General features: G+C 44.3%; 1 protein-coding gene across 4 annotated transcripts in view; it reads left to right on the top strand.

Moving 5' to 3' along the window:
• Positions 1-1,450: 1,450 nt before the first annotated feature.
• The window catches only part of BEND7 (BEN domain containing 7), a 100,077-nt gene continuing 77,758 nt past the window's right edge, over positions 1,451-23,769 (top strand). For 2 of the 4 annotated variants that reach the window (XM_075599515.1, XM_075599514.1), the window contains exons 1-3: positions 1,453-1,696; positions 2,217-2,374; positions 18,386-18,463. In XM_075599515.1, coding sequence (XP_075455630.1) covers positions 2,314-2,374; positions 18,386-18,463 — 139 coding nt within the window. In that variant the 5' untranslated portion in view covers positions 1,453-1,696; positions 2,217-2,313. Of the gene's footprint in view, positions 1,697-2,216; positions 2,375-18,385; positions 18,464-23,769 lie in introns of all 4 variants that reach the window. The other 2 variants (XM_075599513.1, XM_075599512.1) reach the window with 2 other exon arrangements.

Below are 23,769 nucleotides of genomic sequence, written 5' to 3'. Positions count from 1 at the left end.
AAATTTCACTGCCTGCCTGAAAACTTGTCGCGCACCGCTGGGGAAAGGTGCGCGACAGGGTACTAACTGGGACCAGCCTGACTGGAGGGGGGCGGAACTTGAATGCACAGCGCACGCCTCCAAGGGACTGGGGCCGCCCCCTTAGGGTGGGGGAACACGTTACATATACATTTATGTAACGCATATTCCCCTACCCCCAATCGCAGATAGAGTGCATGTGAGGGGAATCTATATGTATGTGACCAGGTGTGTGGTGCTTTACCTGTTAGGCTCACAGGAGGCCTGAACCTCCGCTAGTGAGAGCCTGGGGTGAATCCTCTGGAACGATCTTACATACAGCGCCTCCACCTGTGTAGGATTCTAGGAGTGTAGAATGTCCCCTACACAGGACCCACATATAGTAACCACATACACAGAGAGTGATTCCTTGCACACTGACCCTTCACACTGACCCTTCTTGTCAGAGCACACAGCACGGCAGCTGTGTCCCTGACTAAGCTGACTGCTAACAGGGCAAAGTCCCTCCCTAAGGGGCCTTCCCTTGGGCAGCCACAAACTGAAGGGGAGTTGGGCCTAGCTGGGGCCTAGGGGGTAACCTGGCCTAGTGTAGGAGCACTGCTCCCTACACACACCTTCCCCTACCTTATCCCAGCACCAACTGACTCGTGCTCCACTGTCAGCTTAGTGACGCAGCACACAACAATGTATCTCTTTCCTGCTGCAGGGAATCTGTAAGCCCTAGTGGTTGAAATGCAGCATGTGATCTGGGTGAAAGGGCAGTCCCCATAGGCTGCTGGGAGTTGTAGTCCACTCGAAACCTCTTTTACATTAGGGCCGCGTGCGCGATCTGTAATGGCCGCCGCCGCTGCTAACTGCGCATGTGCGAACTGGGTTATGTCCCTAACTATGGAGCGCCTCTTCTCACTCCCTGTAATAGCCGCCGCATCGCGTCTGCGCACGTGCGAGCCTAACGCCAAACGCAAGATGGCCACCGTGTCGCTTCTGCGCATGCGCAGACACAATAAAGATGGCGGCGCCCTGCCACTGATGTCGCCGGGAGCTCCCGGCGACGCACTCGCCCCTGCAACTGCCCTCACACTGTCGCAGGTAAGGGAGAGAGTAACGGATGTCAGGGGAGCCAGAGGGGACCTGGCTACATTTATATTTTTCATATGTATTTAAAATAACTATATACACTTCACTCACTTATATTATGAGTTTAGCACCGACATATTTCCTTTTTTTGTGTGTGTATTGAGTTGTGATCACTGACACAATCCCTATTATAGCACCTACAGTGCACAGCCCGGCAGCCCGCCCCCACGCGCGCATGCGCCGATCTCAACGCAGCCCAGCGCGCCGCCTGAACCCGCCTCAACCCCGCGCAATCCCTCCTCCTGGCCGCGTGACGTCACCGCGCTTCCAGCTCCCCCGCAGTTGCAACAGCCGCAGATCCATTTCCTGGCGGTACCCAGAGGCAGCCACCAGATGTCGCCAGCGCCCCGGCCACAGCTCCCCTCCTCCCTCTCTCTCTCCCTCCCTCAGTCCCTTCACCCCCCTGTTTATCTTTCACCCTAAATATATATAAAAAAAAATAAAAGAAGAGGGAAGGGGAGAACACCCATACACACACACAGCGGCCCTGTGTGCGGCTCCCCAGCCTCTGCTCGCTGTGATATCCCCGGCATTGCTGCAGGTGATCTGCGCCAGGCCGCGGGGGGGCCTCTTCCCTTGGGATTATAATCTGTTCTCTTTCCCATCTCTTCAGAACCCCCCCCCCCAAAAAAAAAACTTCTTCCCCAGCTGCACCCCCACACTGCCAGTGTGCCTGCTGGTTACAGAGAGGGGCCTCCCTGTGGGACTAGTCGTGGCTGCTGTCATTATTATTTATTTTAATATATATATATTATTCCCCCCCCCCTCCCCTTCCTCCTCACTGCCCTAATCTCTATTATTATTATTTATTTTAATATATCTATATTCCCCCCTCCCCTTCCTCCTCACTGCACTAATCCTCTATTATTATTATTTATTTTAATATATATATATATATATATATATCCCCTTCCTCCTCATTGCCCCTAATCCTCTATTATTATTATTAATTTTAATATATATATATATATATATATATATATATATATTCCCCCCTCCCCTTCCTCCTCACTGCCCCTAATCCTCTATTATTATTATTGTTTTCTCCCTCTGCTTTTCAGTCCCTTCTTCCTCCTCCTGTCAACCAACCAACCAACCAACCAACAGCGATAACCACCACAACCACCAATTCTCTCTCTCTCTCTCTACATAGAAGGTATGGAGTTCACAGAAAGGAAAAGAAGCCGGAAATCCCAAAGCTTTAAATTGGTGAATCAAGGTAAGGAGGGTAAAAATGAAAAACAACCCCTTCCAGGATCACGGTTAGTGGGGGGCAGGAAGGGGTTAATGACCGATGTTGTGCTTATTTTCTTCTTCTTGTGTAGCGCTGACAGTGTACGTACAGCACGGCTGTTGTAGGAAGCCTCATAACGCGGTGTAAATAAAGGATGAGGGGCAGGGTGACAGTGACACCGAGCAGGAGGTGACATGCCGGATTTTGTGCTGTTGAAGCCCCCCCGGGGCAGGGGGGGACGACCCTTGTGTTTATAGACACAAAAGGAAGACGGAACGTGTAGGGCTGCGGAAGACAAAAAAACCCACAGAGAGAGCGAGCCGCAGACTTCTTGACATAACTTGGGCTCAGGACGTGGCGAGGGGTTTAACACCCTGATGTAAAAAATAACGATCTCGTAGACGTGTGTGTTTTTTTGGGGGGAATGTTGAATTTCTGGTATTTGACGTGTGTGTTAGGGCAGGAAGGAGACTGCGTTGTGATTTCAGGAAATAGACTTTGCAGAGCAGGGTAAAGGCCGTGTGTGTGGAAGTGAGTGAGGAGCAAGGTGTCAGCTTGCTGTCTGCTATTCAATGCTCCCCAGACTGTGTGTGGCGGGGAGGGAGGGGGTCTGCATTCAGAGTTCAAGGCAGGTGACGGGGTCGTGTGTCTGTGTGTGATATCATTGGGGAGGCCTCAATCCAGCAGTGGAGCAACAAGGACTAAAAATGAAATGTGTATATATTATTATTATTATTGTTGTTGTTTTGATTATTTTAAAGCACTTACATTCCGCAGCGCGTTACAATGGGGATATAGAGTGTTGTCAATTACATTAACAGAATGACATACCAAATAAGTACAAACAGATACATGAGGGAGGGAGGGCTATTTACCATAGCTGTATAGAACGCTGGGCAACACCATCATTTAATTCATTAATATTAGGATTGATGGTTCAGTGCTGCAACACCTTCTAAAGGAAAATTGTATTATTATTATTATTATAATTATTATACACATACGTACAGTATATGCTCATCCTCTCTGGTAGGATTTGTCTTGACCACAATTGCAACCTCTCCTCTGCAGTAGATGAAACCAAAACGGAATAATTGGTAATAATAATTAATAATGACCACTTTGCATTGCTGGCCTCTCTGGGGCTAGTGAATGATTTGTTATAAATATGTGCTGGTTTTAACACTCGTTAATTAGCAGAACAACAACTTCTGTAGCTTAGCCAAGAAATGTACTGTAGCTTTTAATCACATTATTGCTAATTAATCGCTGATAAGGTGGGAATAACATAATTATCTTATAATTTTAATTTATTGTGGTAGTTTAGACTGTTACATTTATTATAAAATAAAAAGCTGTGTGTATTTTTAAATACAAAAAACAATGTGCATTCAAAGACAATTTAGAAATGCTGTGCACACAGCAACTGTTATTTATTTATCAAATGTTTTACCAGGAAGTAATACATTGAGTTACCTCTCGTTTTCAAGTATATCTTGGGCACAGAGTTATGATGACAAATAATATATGATTACAAATACAGTTACATAAGTGAACAGGGTTATTTTATTTATTTATTTATAAAATATTTTACCAGGAAGTAATACATTTGAGAGTTACCTCTCGTTTTCAAGTATGTCCTGGGCACAGAGTTAAGACAAATAATACATGGTTACAAATAGTTACATAAATGAAACAGGGTATACATAATATACAAGACATTGCATGCACAGTTAAAGATAATAAATATTATGGGCGTATGAAACAGTTACAGACCAGATTAAAATGTGTGACAGCCTTAGATTTGAAAGAACTTAAACTGGTGGTGGATGTGAGAGTCTCTGGTAGGTTGTTCCAGTTTTGGGGTGCATGGTAAGAGAAGGAGGAACGTCCGGATACTTTGTTGAGCCTTGGGACCATGAACAGTCTTTTGGAGTCTGATCTCAGGTGATAGGTGCTGCATGTGGTAGGGGTGAGGAGCTTGTTCAGGTAGCTGGGTAGCTTGCCCATAAAGAATTTGAAGGCAAGACAGGAAAGATGAACTTTTCACCTACACTATAGTGATGACCAATCTAGTTCTTTGAGCATTTCGCAGTGATGTGTGTTGTAGTTGCATTGGAGAACAAAACGGCATATTGAATTGTAGAGGGTGTCAAGTTTGCTGAGGTGGGTTTGGGGTGCCGAGCCGTATACTATGTCCCCATAGTCGCTAATTGGCATTAACATCTACTGTGCAATACGCTTTCTGACCAGCAGACTTGGGGAGGATTTGTTCCTGTAAAGTACACCTAGTTTGGCATAGGGTTTGGATGTCAGGGTATCAATGTGCATCCCGAATTTTAAATGGGAGTCAAAACATATGCCCAAGTATTTAACACTAGTAACAGGAGTTAGGGTGGTTTTAGCATTGGTTCTGATCTGGAGCTTAGTCGTTGGAAGCTTTAAAAATTTAGCCTTGGTCCCAAATACCATTGTTACCATCTTGTCAGTGTTTAAAAACAATTTGTTTTGGGAAATCCAGTTTTCAAGTCTCAAAAAGTCAGATTGAAGTATGTGTTCAAGGTCGGAGAGACTATGGCTGCTTGCATAAAGATTGTGTCATCTGCATACATGTGTATTGAAGCTCCCTTACAAGCTGTAGGAAGATCATTGATGAACATGTAGCAGAGAAGGGACCCCATAACAGAGTCTTGCTGGACACCACAAGGGATATCCAAGGGGTTGGAGTTAGAGCCTCAGATGGACACATGTTGGGATCTACCTGATAGGTAGGAATGAAACCAGTTTAAAGCATGCTTCCCGATTCCAGAGCACTGGAGTTTCTTTAGCATGATATCATGATCAACCACATCAAAAGCCTTTGCAAAATCTAGGAATATTGCACCGGTGAGATGTCTCCGTTCAATTCCACACTGGATTTCATTGCAAACTTTTAGCAGGGTAGTTACCGTGGAGTGTTTGGGGCGAAAGCCAGATTGGAATTGGCTAGGGAAATTTTGTCTTGGTATAGTAATTGCTTAATTGGGAGTGAACCCATTTTTCCATAACTTTGGATAGTATTGGGAGAAGAAAGATTGGCCTGTAGTTTGAGACAGGTTTTTGTCCACACTTTTGAAGATTGGGACAACTCTCGCAGTTTTCCAAGTCTTAGGGATATGTCCCGCCAGACTATGGAAGCAATTGGTTTGGCAATGGCTGGGGCACCAAGTCTTGGGAACTTAGATTGCAGTAAGTCAGATCCACAAGCACTCCTTAGTTATAATTTGAGGAGCGCTTGTGTAATCTTCTCTTCGGATACTGGGACAAATTGAAAATTGCGAGCAGTATTTTGGAGAGGGTGGGGCTATGGGGTACTTTCAGAATGAGGTTCATGTTTGTTGCGTTTTGCTAATAAGTTTGTAGCACACCCCACAAAGTAATAATTGAATGCATTTGCAATGTCAGTGGGATTTGTCAGAGTAATATCCTCCTTGGTGATATTACTTGGTTGTAGATGGCTGGAATATACTGTTGATAACCTTCCAGAAGTTAGCTGGGTTTGATGTATTCTGGAGGAGATTGTCAGAGTAATATTGTGCCTTTGCATGTCTTGTTTGCCCGTGCACATGTTCCGCAGGCATCTGTAGTGATTGACATCCTTGGTAGTGCCAGTTCCACAAGGCATCCCTGAACTGGTAGAGTGCTATAAGGTCAGTTGTAACCCATGGAAGGTGGGCCCCCCGTACCCTAATTCTGCGTAGTAGAGCATGGGTATCACAGAGTTTTAAGAACTCGGATTGGAAATAGTCGAGTGCGGGGTCGGGAATTAAGTCTATTCTGTACCAAGGGCAGTTGGTAAGGTCAGTCAGAAACAGTTGTGGGTTATAGTTTCTAAATGTTCTAGTGAGGAGAACTTGAGGGCTTGATTGGGTTTGATTTTTCTTACACAGTACACTATTGCATGGTCACTGAAAATGTCAGCAAGGATGCCAGAGGATTGGATTCTGCTGGGATTTGAGGCGAGAATCCAGTCTAGCAAGGAATGGTTGTGAGATTTCAGGTTTGTTCGTGTGGGTTGGGAAATGAGTTGCGTTAAGTGACTTTAGTTGTATCTGGATTTAGTGGTTTTTAGGGTCAAGCCTATTGAAGTTGAAATCCCCCAAGAACTAGCAGCTCACGCTTCTCATTCAGAGAGGAAACGGAGCCAAGAAACTGGGTGATATCAGTCGGGCTTTAGGGGGGCCGTAGATGCCAGCAACCAAGACGGGCTTAGAAAAGGGGAGGCAGATTTTGCCAACTAGGATTTCAAAAGAGGGTGGGCTTGGGGGGGGGGGGCAATTTAACAGTGCAAATTGTAAGGTGTCTGCAGTATAAAATAACACCCCTCCTACAGTGGCACTCAGACCCGGATCTCCGGAGATGGGTGGCGCTGGAAAAAGATTGTTGTGCGCCCATTGAGCTGCAGAACCTAATATGGTTACCTAAAAAAAGCTGGTCTAGAATTCAGACTCCGCTACAGGCTATATCGAACTCCTTGAAGGTTTGGGAGGCTACCAAATTTAGATGTTCTCTCACAACGCTAAACTCCTTGATGACGCCCATTTGGGGTAATCCGGACTTTGCTCCAGGGCTGGATCGTTCACATTTCACAAAATGGGTTCAATCAGCGTATAGTAGACTAAATGATCTGGAAGGTAGACAACACATCAAAACTTTTGACCATATTAAAGAAGAGAAAAACATACCTAACACAGAATTCTTTAAATACCTCCAGATCAGGGCATTTTACAACAAAGCCCCAATTCGGCCCAGGAGAACAAACTTTGAGCAGCTGTGCTCCAAAGGTACAGACACAAGGGGACTAACCTCTAGAATGTACAGGGAAGTGATCTGTCCAGAGACAAAAGACGAACCCCGACTTAGTTATATGAGACAATGGGAAGCTGACTTAGGGGAGACATACGAGGACTGGGACAGGATCCAGCAGGCAGCAGCCAAAAGCTCTATCTGTACCACGTTAAAGGAGAATGCATACAAAGTCCTAATGCGGTGGTATTACACCCCAACAAAATTAGCCAAATTTGTCAGAGGTTACTCCCCGCTTTGCCCGAAGCAATGCGGAGAACGAGCTGACTTACGCCACATGCTGTGGTCTTGCACGAAGGTGGCTCCGATTTGGGCGGAAATCAGAGACTGGCTACAAAGATTGATTGGAGTGGAGATCCCCCTGGACCCATGGCTGTTCCTTGTGGGCAGGCGGATCCGGGGGCTATCGAATGCCACTCATAAATTGGTATCACATTTTCAACGGCCACCAGGTGTGAGATCGCAGCATTGTGGAAGCAACCGGAGGTACCAATTTTACCCAAAATCAGGAACAGAATTTGGTTTGTGTGCCGGATGGAACAATTGACGAGTCTGATCAATGACTCCGGCTCAAATTTTCTAAAAGTCTGGTCGCCTTGGTTGGCCCAGACAGACAACCCGGGGATCGATGTTACCACCATTTTGCAATGATAATTACAAATGCGTTCTCCTTTGACCAAACGGATCCTTGACCACATAGCGACCAGGAGACCTGGAGGTTTTATGAGAGCTCACCGAGGAAGGGCCACCCCTAGTGGCTGAGCCGTAGACCCGGCAACCTAGTATAAGCAATCTACCGGTAGAAAAGTGGACGAAAAGAGCCGCACCTGCCCAGCAGTTAATAAGAACGCGTCCTGGACCCCCTCTCCCCCCCCGCCCCTTACCCTGTCACCCTGATGTCTCGGCTGTCTGTCTGTTAAGTCTGTCACGTGAGTCATGTTCAGTGTATTGGAAACAAGGAAATGGTGAAGCTACAAAAGCAAATGGATTGTGTTATTATGTATGTACCAGAACACCTAATAAAATTACAGTTAGAAAAAAATAACACCCCTCCTCCTCTCTTTGACTTATGTAATGTGTGGCCTGTTTCAATAAATCAATATCAAAAGATCAATTCCTATTTTAACTCCATTTTATTCACAATGCGTCAGTGAGCAAAACACATGTCATATTTTCAGATTGAATTTATTACAATTGATAAATTATTGTTCAGATTTCAGCAACACTCTCATCCAGGAGGTTACATTTAGAATATAAAAGAAGTCGCAATGTGGAAGTGAATAATGTGAGCATGTATTTATTGTCTTATAAAAAATGCAGCATGTCCTGCCTTGTAGAAACATTTACTTTGTGTGTTTTAACGTTATGTGCAGGAGTCGTATACATTGATTTATTTGCATCAGTCCCTGTGGAGTTGGGTAAAATACAAGTAAGGAAGCAGACTGACTTAGTAATGGTTCATCCAGGGTCAGCCTGAACCACCATTACAATAGCCCCACTATTCATTATACTTTGATTTCCCCTTCATGTGAATGAAAGAGAGAGATCTTCACAAGCATGAGCGTTGTAAGCTGAGAAGCTCTCACGAGCAGAGCCCTCATTACCTCTCTCTCTCTGCATGTTTGTCCTTATTTGTATGTAACGGTTTATGCAATTATGAAATCTCTGTACCGGGCTGCGGAGTATGTTGACGCTTTACAAATAAACGATGATCATATTGATGATGGGAAAGACCTCTTCACAGCCTATTTATTAGGGGCCATAGATGCTGACTGAGGATTTCAAATGATGGGAGATTTTCAAAGTTGTGAAAGAAACTCTCCACACTGTCCTGTAATCAGAGGTTACCTTGATAAGCTTGTGCTTGCTCTCCTGCTCAGCATTTCACGCCACTATCCCGAGCATAATAAGGGATCAAGTGTTGTAAACTGGAAGATGGCGTGGAAAGAGAGGCGGAAGGTGTGTTATTGTGACTGCGTAACTTTGTGTCAACGTACTGTACCACTGTTTCCCCCTGAACACAGAAGCTACTAATGCAGTCTTACACCTGTGTGGCTGGCAGGAGCCTAAGCCTCCGCATTGGGAGCCTGGGGTCTTACTTACAATACTCCTGGTGCAACGCCTCCACCCAAGAAGGATCCCGTCAGAGCGGGAGGAGCCCCTCACAGGACACGACCCAATAATACGAATTTGGTATAATAAAATAATAATACTCTTTACTTAAACATAGGATCTTATCACTGTAATAGGTATAATGACATAACATACCTTTTCTCACTAAGAGTACAACTAGCCAAAACGCCATGCAGGGCGCAACCCTCCACCGTGTCCCCACACCGTGTCCGCACTGCATATGAGTCCCTTAGTCACGTAACCCACCAAGTGTCCCCAAGTATGACTCTCCCACCCTAGACGTGATCAGCTCCGTAAAGTATAAGGTGTTGGTGCACTTTATTAAGGTACCTGCCGGGCGCTCCTGCACCCGGGCCCGCAGACAACTTCAAAAAGGATCCACCGATCCGGGATCCCTTCTGTGACGTCCTTCCGGGGCGATCCCACCCGGATGATGTCTCTTTCTCTGGTGAGGCCTGGTCCTCAGGGAGTGCAGCATCCGCTGTGTCCCTAAATTATCCAGACAGCTCTAATGGGGCAGGTTCCCTATCCTAGGGCCTGTTCCTACAGCAGCCACAAACTGAAGGGTGTCTCAGGGCCCTAACTGGGGTCTAGGGGGATTCTGGTCTAGTGCAGAGGGTCACTGACCCCTGCACACTCACCACCTACCCCATGGCTCTCCTGTCGCCGACTGACTCAACGTGCTCCCCTGTCAGCCTTCTCCTCACTTCCCTGGGGTATCCTCACACCCTATTGGCTCCCTGGCGTCAGATGGTGTGTCCATAAGGCTCATGGGACTTGTAGTCCCTGCCCAGAGCCTTTTCTGATTGGCCAGCCTCTCGCGCGCTTGTACTGCGCATGCACGATCTACTGAGGGCCTCCCGCCGAGCATTTGCACTGTGCATGCGCAAGGGGCAAACATGGCGACGCCCTGTGCTTGCGGGCCACCGGAGCGCTCCCTGCGTTCACCCCCACAGTGGAGGTAACGAGGGGGGCCATGGGGAACCCCATTACAGAGACTTTGCTCCAGGTTTTCTTGATTTGTGGGTGCTCGGTAAGCTGCAACGTCAACCATTGCTGCCTCCTGTAGGCCCCGGACAACACAGTGAAGTGAAACTGCATGAAAGAACAGCAGCACCTTCCCCATGCAAAGTATCCCGAGAACCATTGGGTCCCCAGAGCTGAAGTGAATGCTTCCCAACCATGCTGACAAAAGGGGGACATTTAATTTGGAATGCTCCCTGGAAAAAAAAACTTACTTGGTGCATCATTTGTAATTTATTATTGTTGCTTGTAAAAAAAGACCACAGGGCAAAGTGTTAGGTGTGAGCTGTCTCTTAGGTCAGGGGTGCACAACTCCAGTCCTCAAGCTGCCCCAACAGGTCAGGTTTTCAGGACATCCCAGCTTCAGCAGTAGTGGCTTAGTCAAAGACTGAGCCTCTGGTTGAGCCACCTGTGCTGAAGCAGGAATATCCTGAAAACCTGACCTGTCGGGGGGAGGGGGCTTGAGGACTGGAGTTCAGCACCCCTGTAGGTGACGTTTCTACTTAACAATATTGGCAACTTCTCAGAGGTTGTTTTACCCAGCACCTTTTTATGTCTGGATGAAGTGAAGTGATTTGCAACAAGTGGGACTCCATCACCTTGTCTGACGGTTAATGCTGGGTATGAGTGAGGTAGTCACTCTGGATGAGCGAGTGCTTTACTATGAGTGACTGAAACCTGACAGGCTTGGCGAATAACTAGTTTATGCAGTGTTTACATGCTGAATAATTTATATCAAGTATTTCTTAGCTGGTAAAGACAACACGTTAGAAGCAAATGAGGATAATTTGGAGTTCAGCGTCCATACATTTTCCCCTTACTTTCTGTTAAAACCCTAGATCAGTTAGCTTTGGACCTACCCTCATGCAACACAATGGCGATAAACCAACCTCCCTTTGTCATGTCATCTAAGTGCAAACGTGTGTGTTGTAACCCGTGCGCTAGATCCAACTTGAACTCTAGCAGTCTGAAGCTTTCTTGCCCCTCAATCAGAAAGTGGATAGGGACACAGCACCCGGAGGTCTCCTACGCTTGTTTGACATTTGTACACAAATATACAAGTATTTTAAGGAGGCATACTATTTATATTTTCTAAGTTGACAGAGAACTCCCCCTTTTTTTTGTCTGGAATTGAATTGGAAAATGTCTTCGTAATTGATCTTGAGTTAGAAGGGTTAAACGGGAAGGCTGTAAATATGCGGAATCGGACATTAGGGAGAAGGAGTGGCTCAGTGAGTAAAGACTCTGACGCTGAGGGAAACCTGGTTCAATTCCCGGTGTCAGCTCCTTGTGACTAAAGGGCAGCAGCAACTTGGTCGGTAAATGTATGCAGTAGTTTATTTATGAAAAAAAAAACTGCAACAGTTTAATTTTGCTGTAATTAACCTTTTTGTCTGTGGTTTTTGCTCATTCATTTCGTAAAATGTTTGGAAAGTGTTAGATCACTGCGCCATTTTCCTGGTTATTTGGGTTATATGCAGTCCTGTTCTTGAAAGCAGGAACATACATAATGTATAAGAGATATAACTGGTAGGGAATGGGGAATTTTGCAAGCTATTTACCTTCAAACATCTGCTCTGACCTGAGATAAATTCACAAGTGTTGGCTCAGCATGCAGGTGGATAATGAGGACGATCTGTTAGCTGCAAACAAAGCTAGTACAGTATGTGTAATTGGTGCATGGAAGAGTTTTTCATAGGTTTCTCTTAGTTCCTGTGGATTTGGGGTAGATGCCAGCAATTAATGGCTTTGGTGCATGTACTGCACTATATATTTCTGGTACATAAAAGTACTGTGACTAACGTTCTGATCAGTGGAAGATTTGCATGGGTTAGAGTCCAAGGGCAGCCAACTCTAGTCCTCAAGGGCCACCAACAGGCCAGGTTTTTAGGATATCCCTGCTTCAGCACCTGTTGGTGGCCCTTGCGGACTGGATTTGGCCACCCCTGGGTTACACATTGATTTTGAAACATCCTGTCATAAAACGTAGCGAGGAAGGCTTGAGCAGCAAGGTCTGATGAGTTCCTCGTAATGTTGCAACACCCAATAAATACTCCCATGTCTTCGTAAAGATATTTGTGAGCTGTATCCACACCAAGGAATGTAAAATACATGTTCGTCATTCACACAACGAATCCGTTTTTGGGACATGTTTGCAAAGCCGCTTTACTTGACCATGCACATCTGAAACGCCCCCTTTAACTAGCATTGGAGTATAGCATGTGTACCTCTCTCAGCGAGTACAAGCACCCCCCCCCCTCCCCAAATGGAACTGAAGTAGTAAGATACCCTATCAATGTATGCAGTGATCATTTCTTATCCTTACCTTTTATTTTCTTCATGGAGCAAAGAGGATTATCACCCTAAAGTTGACTTTTCTGATTGTACAGGAAAGGCACAGAGCCATTCCTGTTTGTATTCAGCTTGATGAGAGGTAGGATGCAGTTTGTGTAGTTCGGGTAACTTTGAGCTTAAAGCAGCAGAGCATGTAGTACAGGATTGAATCGCGGGGTTTCTGGAGCTGAACTGTGTGTTCATTTCCACTCCGGGAACCCCCTGCTTCCCGAGATACGTACCTCCGTAAGGGGTACCGGTATCTCTGCAGCCAGGGAGCTTGTGTGCATAATGAAATTTATTTATAAAATATTTTACCAGGAAGTAATACATTGAGAGTTACAATACAGTAATACATTGAGAGTTACCTCTCGTTTTCAAGTATATCCTGGGCACAGAGTTATGATGACAAATAATACATGGTTACAAATACATAAGTGAACAGGGTATACATTGTATACAAGACATTGCATGCATAGTTAGAGATAATATATATTATAGGCTATGTAACAGATATAGACCAGATTAACATGTGAGACAGCTTTAGTTTTGAAAGAACTTAGACTGGTAGCGGCTGTGAGAGTCTCCGGTAGATTGTTCCCGTTTTAGGGTGCACGGTAAGAGGAGGAGCGGCCGGATACTTTGTGGGACCATGAACAGTCTTTTGGAGTCAGATCTCAGATGATAAGTGCTGCATGTGGTAGGGGTGAGGAGCTTGTTCAGGTAGCTGGGTAGCTTGCCCATAAAGAATTTAAAGGCAAGACAGGAAAGGGGAACTTTGCGCCTAGACTCTAGTGATGACCAATCTAGTTCTTTGAGCATTTCGCAGTGATGTGTGTTGTAGTTGCATTGGAGAACAAAACGGCATATTATTGTACAGGGTATCAAGTTTGCTAAGGTGGGTTTGGGGTGCCGAGCCGTATACTATGTCCCCATAGTCGATAATTGGCATTAGCATCTGCTGTGCAATACGCTTTCTGACCAGCAGACTTGGGAAGGATTTGTTCCTGTAAAGTACACCCAGTTTGGCATAGGTTTTGGATGTCAGGGTATCAATGTGCATCCCAAATGTTAAATGGGAGTCAAACCATATGCCCAAGTATCTAAAAGTAGTAACGGGAGTTAGGGTAATATTGGCATTGGTTCTGATCTGCAGATCAGTCATTGGAAGCTTTACAAATTTAGTCTTGGTCTCAAATACCATTGTTACAGTCTTGTCAGTGTTGAAAATTGGATTTCCCAAAACAAACTGTTTTTCAAGTCTCAAAAGGTCAGATTGAAGTATGTGTTCAAGGTCGGAGAGGCTATGGCTGTGTGCATATAAGATTGTGTCATCTGCATACATGTGTATTGAAGCTCCCTTACAAGCTGTGGGAAGATCATTGATGAACACTGAGAAGACTAGGGGCCCCAGAACAGGGCCTTGCGGGACACCACAGGTGATATCCAGGGGGTTGGAGTTAGAGACTGTGATGGACACATGTTGGGATCTACCTGATGGGTAGGAATGAAACCAGTTTAAAGCATGCTTTCCTATTCCAGAGCACTGAAGTTTATTTAGCAAGATAACATGATCAACAGTATCAAAAGCCTTTGCAAAACTAGGAATACTGCACCAGTAAGGTGTCCCAGTTCCATTCCACACAGGATTTCATTGCAAACTTTTAGCAGGGTAGTTACCGTGGAGTGTTTGGGGTGAAAGCCAGATTGTAATTGGCTGGGGAAATTTGTCTTGGTATAGTAATCGCTTAATTGGGAGTGAACACATTTTTCCATGACCTTGGATAGTATTGGGAGAAGAGAGGCTGGCCTGTAGTTTGAGACATTGTTTTTGTCCCCACTTTTGACAATTGGGACAACTCTGGCAGTTTTCCAGGTCTTAGGGATATGGCCTGCATACAGAATAGAGTTGACTATGGAAGCAATTAGTTTGGCAATGGCTGATGCACCAAGTCTTAGGAACCTAGGTTGCAGTAAGTCAGGTCCACATTGGCTGCTTAGTTATAATTTGAGGAGTGCTTGTGTAATCTCTTCAGACACTGGGAAAAATTGAAAATTGTGAGCAGTGTTGGGATAGAGTGGGGCTATAGGGGTACTCTCAGAATGAGGTTCATGTTTGTGGTTTGTGTTGAGTTTCGCTAATAAGTTAATAGCATACCCCACAAAGTAATCATTGAATGCATTTGCAATGTCAGTGGGATTTGGCAGAGTAATATCTTCCTTAGTGATATTACTTGGTTATTGATGGCTAGAAGCCTGGAATATGTTGTTGAAAACCTTCCAGAAGTTAGCTGGGTTTGATATATTCTGGTGAAGATTGTCAGAGTAATAATGTACTTTTGCATGTCTTGTTTGCCTTGTGCACATGTTCCGCAGGCATCTGTAGTGATTAAGATCCTTGGTAGTGCCAGTTTCACAAGGCATCCCTGAACTGGTAGAGTGCTATAATGTCAGGGGTAACCCATTGAAGATGCCCCCCCGTACACTTATTCTGTGTTTTGGAGCATGGGTATCACAGAGTTTTAAGAACTTGGATTGGACATTTTCGGCCACAGAATCGGGGTCGGGAATTAAGTTGATTCTGTACCAAGGGCAGTTGGTAAGGTCAGCCAGAAACTGTTATGGGTTAAAGTTTCTAAATGTTCTAGTGAGGAGAACTTTAGGGCTTGATTGTGGTGGTTTAATTTTCCTTACACAGTACACTATTGCATGGACACTGAATATGTCAGGAAGGATGCCAGAGGATTGGATTCTGCTGGGGTTTGAGGAGAGAATCCAGTCTAGCAAGGAATGGTTGTGAGATTTCAGGTTTGTCCGTGTGGATTGGGAAATGAGTTGCCTTAGGTCGCGGCGTCAATGTCACGCGGGCTAATAGGAAGCCATGATGTAATCGCTTGCGCCTTCCTATTGGCCTATTGCGTGACCTGGACATTTAAACTCCAGAGATATCGCCACCCCCTCCGGCGGTAAGTATCTCTGGAAGCAGGGGGTCGCCGAAGCTGAAATTAACACAGTTCAGCTCCTGAGACCGCCTGCTTCAATCCGGTAATAAGAAAAACGTGCAGTGCTACGTGTTTTCCTTCTTTAAACCACTTCGCCTTCAACTTTAAGATGTTCTTGTAGCAATAACTGAACTTCTTTGCTAGTATAGACTGTTTTGGCTAGTTCTAAAACAGGCATGTTTGCTAACATGTACAGTATATTTATACTTCCAGACAGAAAATAATGTCACCTGCATGAACCAGACAAGTTGCACATCCTAAATGGGTTAAACCCCATCACCATTTGTATAGGTTAATAGGCTTGGAAGTGATCACCTCTTATGGGATATAAGTGGGTGCCTCAAGCTCTTGAATCATGGAGAGGATGACGCAAAGGTGAGTTACTAGTAAGAGAGCCTCTAGTCCAGGGGGGGGTGCAACTCCAGTCCTTAAGAGTCATGTTTTCAGGTTATCTCTGCTTCAGTACAGGTGAATAATGTTGTGTTGGTTAGAATCCATAAAAATATGATGTGTTCTTATATGCAGTAGTGCAGGGATGCTCAACTCCAGACCTCCCAACAGGTCAGGTTATAAGGATATCCCTGCTTCAGCATAGGTGGCTGTCTTTGACTGAGCAACTAATTGAGCCACCTGTGCTGAAGCAGGGATTTTCTGAAAACCTGACCTGTTGGTAGCCCTTGGGAACTGGAGTCGCCCTAGTCCCAGAAGAGGTAAAGTGCCCCATAACCATTCAACCTACTTTACACTTTAAAAGCATGAGTAAAGTCCCAAGTTACTCCGCGATGGGCTGGCTAGGTAGCGCACTGTTAATACGCGTAAGCAGGTGAAACACTACAGGAGGATCCATGTATCCTATGAAAACCGTTAATACGAAGGCCGCGGTTATAGTGGCCGCTCGTGCGACTGAGCCCGTGAAGTCACGCGCGAAAAATGAACTAGGCTGGGGGCGAGGGAGGCGTGGCCATTAATTGTCATGTGAGCGGTTCGCCCTCATTGGCTGAACCACTCACGTGACTTGGCCATGATTTGTCCGTCGCGCTGCAAGAACAAATTCAACTGTATTTTCAAAAATGCACGCTTGATCGCTCGCACTCTGCGCTTTCATTGCTCTACATTCGTTTATTCTGGCGTCGCTCGCCGCCACTATGATCACGGCCTGATCCGTGTGTTCCAGACCTGTGCAGGAAGCGGCTGTTGTAGGATGTAAGAAAGTATCTGAATAAAGCAGAATGGTTGGCGGCTGTTGCAGATTTAATCAGTAACGTTTGCTCTGGGTATGGGCACTTGGACATTAAAGTTGACACAGAAACAGATAGATTCATGACTTCTTCACTTCCTCATTGGCTATTAAGATGCAGACTTTGTTACAGTGAAGTTGTTAGAGATTTTTCTTAAGGGAAAGCATACAGGGCTGTGATCTTGCATGGAGACGGTGAAATAAAGAATCTTTTTGTGGCCCAGGAAAACCCATTAAATAGATTAATTGCTTCGATTATTACTATTCTCGTTAAGTAAAATGGTGGTCCACAGACTGTTCGATTGGTGCACCTTTTCTATTACCTGGAAATTCACTGGAGGCATGAGATGCATAGCACCGTTTAGTAAAGCTGTCCCGACGTGATTTACCTGAGGTCACAATGAGAGATGACCGTGGGGGATTCCTACCACAAAGCTGCTGTACTTTTTGATGATGTGCAAGTCATCAATGTGCAGTGTTTTTTATGCGTTATTGATTGTGAATATTTGTCCATCTTGCTGTAGTTAACCCTTTTGCTGTGGGCCTATGAGGTTTTATTTTTTTTTTATGCATCTTTTCTTGCTGATCCAGCTGTTTACATTTTGCACTGTACTCATATTCACAGGACCACGGAATATCCTGTTTCTCATCCGCTCCCGGCTCAATACACGAATAAAACTTCAGATGGGTTTAAAAAAAAAAAAAAACACAATAAAGGATTTCACATTATATACCGAGGCTGAACGTGTGTAGACCTAGTGTTTGAGTTTAGGTAAACAGGTGTACGCTCTGTTCCCCTAGGGCAAAACATAGTGACATTATAGTATAACATGCTGAACGGAAACAGTCTTTGTCCTCTCCGTTTGCTCTCTTTTTACACTAGGGGTGGCTAACTCCAGTCCTCAAGGGCCACCAAGAGGCCAGGTATCCACGATATCCCTACTTCAGCGCAGGTGGCTCAGTCATTCTGACAGCCACTAATTGAGCCACCTGTGCTGAAGCAGGGATATCCTGAAAACCTGACATGTTTGTGGCCCTTGAGGACTGGCATTTACCACCTCTGATCTACACGGCTCCTGGTGTTTTGATAGAAGGCACAGTAAAACCTCACCCTGAATACGGAGGTAAGGGCCCCTCTGCCCCCTCCGCTCCTCCTGCCATTCATTTGTATAGTCTATAGACTGTGTGAAAGTCTATAAGTAATACTGTATGTATGGCTGTTGTGTACCTCGATAGCGGAGTGTAAATGATGTATTGCAGGAGAGCGCTAAGGCACATATCTAACAATGAGGGTAACGTTATAGAAAACTTCTACTTGCTTATTTCATTAAAAAAAAATTTCGGGGAAAGTCTGTAAAAATGGTTAAGAAATGACCCAATCTAAGTTTTCGGTTTGCTGATAAATGTGCATTTGTTTTCCAGATTACAATGATCTATTTAAAGCTTCTGGCTACAGCAGCGACGTCAACGGAGAGTCCAAAGACTCTGAGCAATTCTCAGGTAAAGTCCTTAATACAGGACATTGCTTAATGATACTTTCTCTGCTAGCGGTGGCACTGGTGATAATAACAATATTTTCCTATTCTGTGATGGCTTTAAGGTGGTTTCCCATACCGTACGATATTACACATTCTTTGTCTTCCCTTCAGTGGTATTTCTCACTTATCCAGCCCTAATTTAGCCACTGAAATGACTGCCAGTATAGCCAGTTAAAAAAAAAATACAAAAAATACAAAAACCTGTGGTATGTAATTACCGGTTACAAAAATAGTGTAGTTAATTGATGCAGTAAGTGACATTGCTGATCATAATTTCTACTCCCTGGACTTTCGAAAGACATTCCCCTACTAAGACCAAAGGGAATTAATGGCAGTGATATGATGAGTAGATTACATTATATAAAGTTGACTTGTGCTTTTTAATAATAATAATAATAATAATAATCATAATTTCTTTTAGTTGTTTCTGTAATAGCCAAACTCTTTGTTCTATGCTATTTATCTCTTTTCTGATAATACTGTTTGTGGACCTAATATTGTTTTTTTTTGTAATTATGATGTGTAATTAATATTATACATATATATATTTGAAAAAGGCTGATTGAATCTTTCTAAAGAAGCCAGTCGAGCTGATAAGTTGTTTTTAAATGTATTTATTTTTGTATTCTTTTGCTCGCAGCGTTGAACTGCCCATTTAAAGGGATCAGAGAGAGTCATTAAGAATGATCTATTTAACGCACAGACGGCAGGCGATCAATTCGTGCTGCTATTTGACCGTTGCCAATACGTAGCACTTGGTGATTGTTCTTGTGGTACCAATGCCAACAAAGCTACAGTAGTGATCTTTAATCGAAGAAGAAACAGGTGCGCAAATCACATCAGGACATGGAAAGGAAGTAGAGACACAAAATAGTGCAATATTGTCAACCCCAACAAATGAAATCAATGTTGAAAGCTCTATAAAATTTGCACTCACGTGTACAACGTGAAAGTAAGGCGTTGTGGCTATTAGAAGTTACCAACTTTTGTTTCCAGATAGGTACTCCAGATCCATAGAAAGGAAGGGAAATCCATATTTAACTTCCTTTCCATGTCCTGATGTGATTTGCGCACCTGTTTCTTCTTCAATTGCTGGTTGAATTTGGTCTGAATCCTGTGTCGGGAGCTGCACTCTCTAAGGACAGTATATTATTTAAATGTTATTTGGTTTTAAATGGTGTTATTTGCGCTTGATTATTTATTCAGTAGTGATCTTTAGCCTGTAGTGTTTGATGGCTGAATCTCTGACCCCAATAGGGGTCTCTCAGTAGTGCTACCTAGCAGGCAAAGTAGGTACAGTAGTCGCGCTGCTGCTTTTCATAGGAGGATCACACGTGGCATTATCAGCAGAAAGTGATGGGGAAGGTCTTGCCCGAGATCCGACCTTTTTCAACTCTGCCATGTTGGTTTTGGTGACGTGGGGCAGGAAATAAACTTCAGCTCAGCCGTCCGACTTGATTGTAACATTCACTGACTTTGAGAATTGATGCAATTCCCCACTAATGGTTTATACAGTAAGACGTTTCTTAATGTTTTTACGGCAGCAATATCAGCAGCTTGTGTTTTTATTTTTTATTTTTACAAAATGGAAAAAACATTTCTGGGACTAAAAATAACAGGGTTCAGCTACAGGGCGCCCCCTGGCTCCCATGCTGTAAAGAAACCCACCCCTCCAGTTCATGAGATATTTGCTGGTAAACTTATTGGTGTTCATGCCTCTCCAGGGGAAACAAAATGGCCACTCAAACCTTGCAGGTCCTGTGAGCCATTAGAAAGCTGCAGCGCCATCCGCTGGGAGCTTCCCATTTAAATCCCAGCACGAAACCAGACAGTGAAGCCAGTATCTTGAGAAGGACGGGGGTCCTCCCAGGAGCTTAAAATGGCACAATCCAGCTCCGGGGGGCCGCCTGGTTATCATCCAGTAAAAAAAAAAATAAAAAAAAAAAAAGGGGGGGGGGGGTTGCAAAAAAGTGTGATTACTGCTTTAAAGCTTTCATTCAAGTTAGATGGTGCATTTTGTTTGGCACGTACAATTCACCTTACGGGTTTCATGCTCATCACATCACTATGAATGTGATTTTCTTGTTTATAAAAATACTGATGTAAAATATATTACAATATAATTATTTGTATGCTTTCATTTTCCATGCACAGTCTTGTAATTGAGCACTGATTGCTGCTGAGAGGGGGGGTGGGGGGGTAACCCTTTTGGTGCTGGCAGATCCAGCACTATTGGAAAAACAATTGAAAAGGGAAAAATGAAGAGCTTATTTTGGAAAAATATAGCATCTTTTTCTTAAAGTGTAGTACCAGTTTCTTTGTCGCCCTCCCACAGCAGTGCACACAAGGGGTCAATAGTCCCTGTAAGACCGGTTCACAATTTCAACTTTGACATCTCCCAGCGCCTTAAGGCTGGCTGCACCCAGCCTCATTCAAGGTATTTTGGTCCTACCTGCGTGTGGAGCTCCACAGCATTTCATTAATTTATGGCTCTGCAATCGGAAGTCTTTGAGTCACCAGGAGTCCTCCTATGGAGTTGACAGGTCTGTTGGTGCAGAGAGTATTCAAGGAAGTGGAGGCCTGCTCCCTGTTGTGACCATACTATATTTGCACCAGTCGGATTGCAGAAGTTGAATCAGGATTTATCCAGAGCTGTCCAAGTTCTTCAGTAATTTCCAAGAGCAAACTGTCTCCAAACCAGCAAATACAATGTTGTGCCTGGTATTTGGTACAATCGGAAACTAAATAAGGCTTCCATTGGAAAAGCAGATAAAGATTGCTCATTTAGTAAAGTTGTGAAGGAAAAACAAAATCTGTAGAATTTATTAAAAAATACATATAGTATACACGGTATTAGGATTGATGTTCCCTGGGTGTGGTTCCACGTGAAGGGATTACAAAAAGCAGTCTCTATGCCTTGGGACAAAGATCTGAGGTCCCTGGATCTGCAAGTGAGTATGTCTCAGAAGATCAGGACAACCTAAAATGGTGCGGACAGTTTTTAAAAAAGGAATGCAGATGTTGTCTTGATCATGGACTGCACTGATGCCAGCTTAATAGGTTGGAGAGTGTATCTGGGAAAACATTATGTGCAGGGAGAATGGAATTCCCAGGAAAGAACATTGCCAGAAACTGTAAGGTTATGTACATGTATGCTCTGTTTGAGCCATTACAAGAGATTTCTTATATGATTATAAATTAAAAAAACAGTAGTGGTAGTGTCTATAACATCAGCCAGAAGGGCAGGAGAAATACAAGTTACAAAGAGCCATATTTGAGCATACATTAGGATAACTTGGTTTTAAGGACTCATCCACAGTTCAGGAGCACAGTAAAGTCATACTTTCATCTGAATCATGAGGTCATTTTATCTTTTTGTCCAAATCCGAAGAATGAGAATGAGGCTGAGAGCAGATGGCATTTATTGTATGTGATCCGATTTTCTTGGGTAGGACACCAGGATTTGGGAAACCAGACAATAGTTTTACTTTATTTTCTGGAGGCAAGAGGGCAGAAAGTTTCAAAGTCCACCATTGCAAAATGAATAAGGGGAGTGATATGAGGCACCTGAAGGAAAACCCATACAACTATTTAAAGCCCATTCAACCAGACTGGTCGCAGTATCCTGGGCAAAAGAGACACAAGCATTTCCACAAGAACTTTGCAGAGGAGCAACATGGATTAGTCTTAGCACTTCTTCCATTGCACACTAGAAGCTGGACATTACTTCTTCAGTAGATTCCTTTTATGGCAGGAAGGAACTTATGGTGTTGGCGGACATTTAGTGTGGTGTGTGCAGTGTTTTTTTTTGTTTTGTTTTTTTTAAAATCATTTTTAGAATTGTTTCAGATCTCATTTTGGCTATTGATGAGTGTGTGGGAGTAACTATTGCATGCAAGCATGAGAAGGCACTAAATGATGCTGGACGGGTTAGTCTTAAAGGACTGGGAGAGAGGTCAAAGTTAAAATGTAGAGAGGTAATTCTAAAAATAAGGATGGCACTATTAACCCATCGTGTGCTCTGCTATGTTCGGGATAAAAGAAATGGGAATTTTTGTAAGTCAGATTCCATCTTTGTCAGACATTTGTGGATTTTAAGTTGGTGAAACTGGCTGTTGTCTCAAGTGAGATGTATAAAATAGATGCAGAATAAGGGAGGGGGCTGCTTCCCTTTTCTGTGCTATGTACAATGTCATTTGGCTTTCAGCTTTTTTGTCAAGGGCATATTAGCAAAGGCTGCATATTCTGTGAAAGCTATTGACTCACAGTTTAAAATTGAGGAAGCATATGTAGCACAGTAAATGTCAAAGCTTCCTCCAGTGACGCTGCTGTAAGTCCCTATTACTCATTTGTCGCTCAAAGTGACACTTTATAAGGAGTTGGGGCTTGTGAAATAATAAACTCAAATTAAACCTAAATGAAATGCTCTGCACTCATTAATTTATTCACATATCCCCCTCTAGCACAGGCTTCTGTTGACTTACTCACTCACTCACCCATTTATTCATTTAGTTGTAAGCTGCCATTCACTTTCTAGATGTGGTATTATTAGGGTGACCAGATTTTGAAAATGAAAAACCGGGACACATTTTTTTTCTACATAACAGTTTATTTATTGTAGTACACTTATACTTTACTACCATTAGTCCTTGTTACGTGCGCGTGTGCGCGTGCGTCGGATGACCTCACTAATCGAAAAAAAAAAAAAAACCCAGATGTGAATGAATCTGAACCCCTTAACCAGTCTCAGGACGCCCCCTCTTCACAATTTCTAAAGTAGCAATCCCGCCTGGGATCTTACCTGATCCGCAGTCCCTCAAGGTATTATACTGGAGGGGAGGTGTTCCCTACCTGTCTTCCGATGTCTCCCGCGTGAAACTTGAGTCAGATCTGGAAGAAAGAAGGGTAGGTTACTTCAATGTAAGTATACGGCAGTTAAGATAAGACATAGAGGGTGAGGGAGACGGGGAGAGAGGGAGACGGGGAGAGAGAGGGAGACGGGGAGAGAGAGGGAGACGGGGAGAGAGAGGGAGACGGGGAGAGAGAGGGAGACGGGGAGAAAGAGGGAGACGGGGAGAGAGAGGGAGACGGGGAGAGAGAGGGAGACGGGGAGAGAGAGGGAGACGGGGAGAGAGAGGGAGACGGGGAGAGAGAGGGAGACGGGGAGAGAGAGGGAGACGGGGAGAGAGAGGGAGACGGGGAGAGAGAGGGAGACGGGGAGAGAGAGGGAGACGGGGAGAGAGAGGGAGACGGGGAGAGAGAGGGAGA

This window comes from Ascaphus truei, chromosome 5 (assembly GCF_040206685.1).
Source record: "Ascaphus truei isolate aAscTru1 chromosome 5, aAscTru1.hap1, whole genome shotgun sequence".
NCBI lineage: Eukaryota > Metazoa > Chordata > Amphibia > Anura > Ascaphidae > Ascaphus > Ascaphus truei.
The sequence above is the reverse complement of the archived record's forward strand: the minus strand, read 5'-3'. Positions and strand labels throughout refer to the sequence as shown.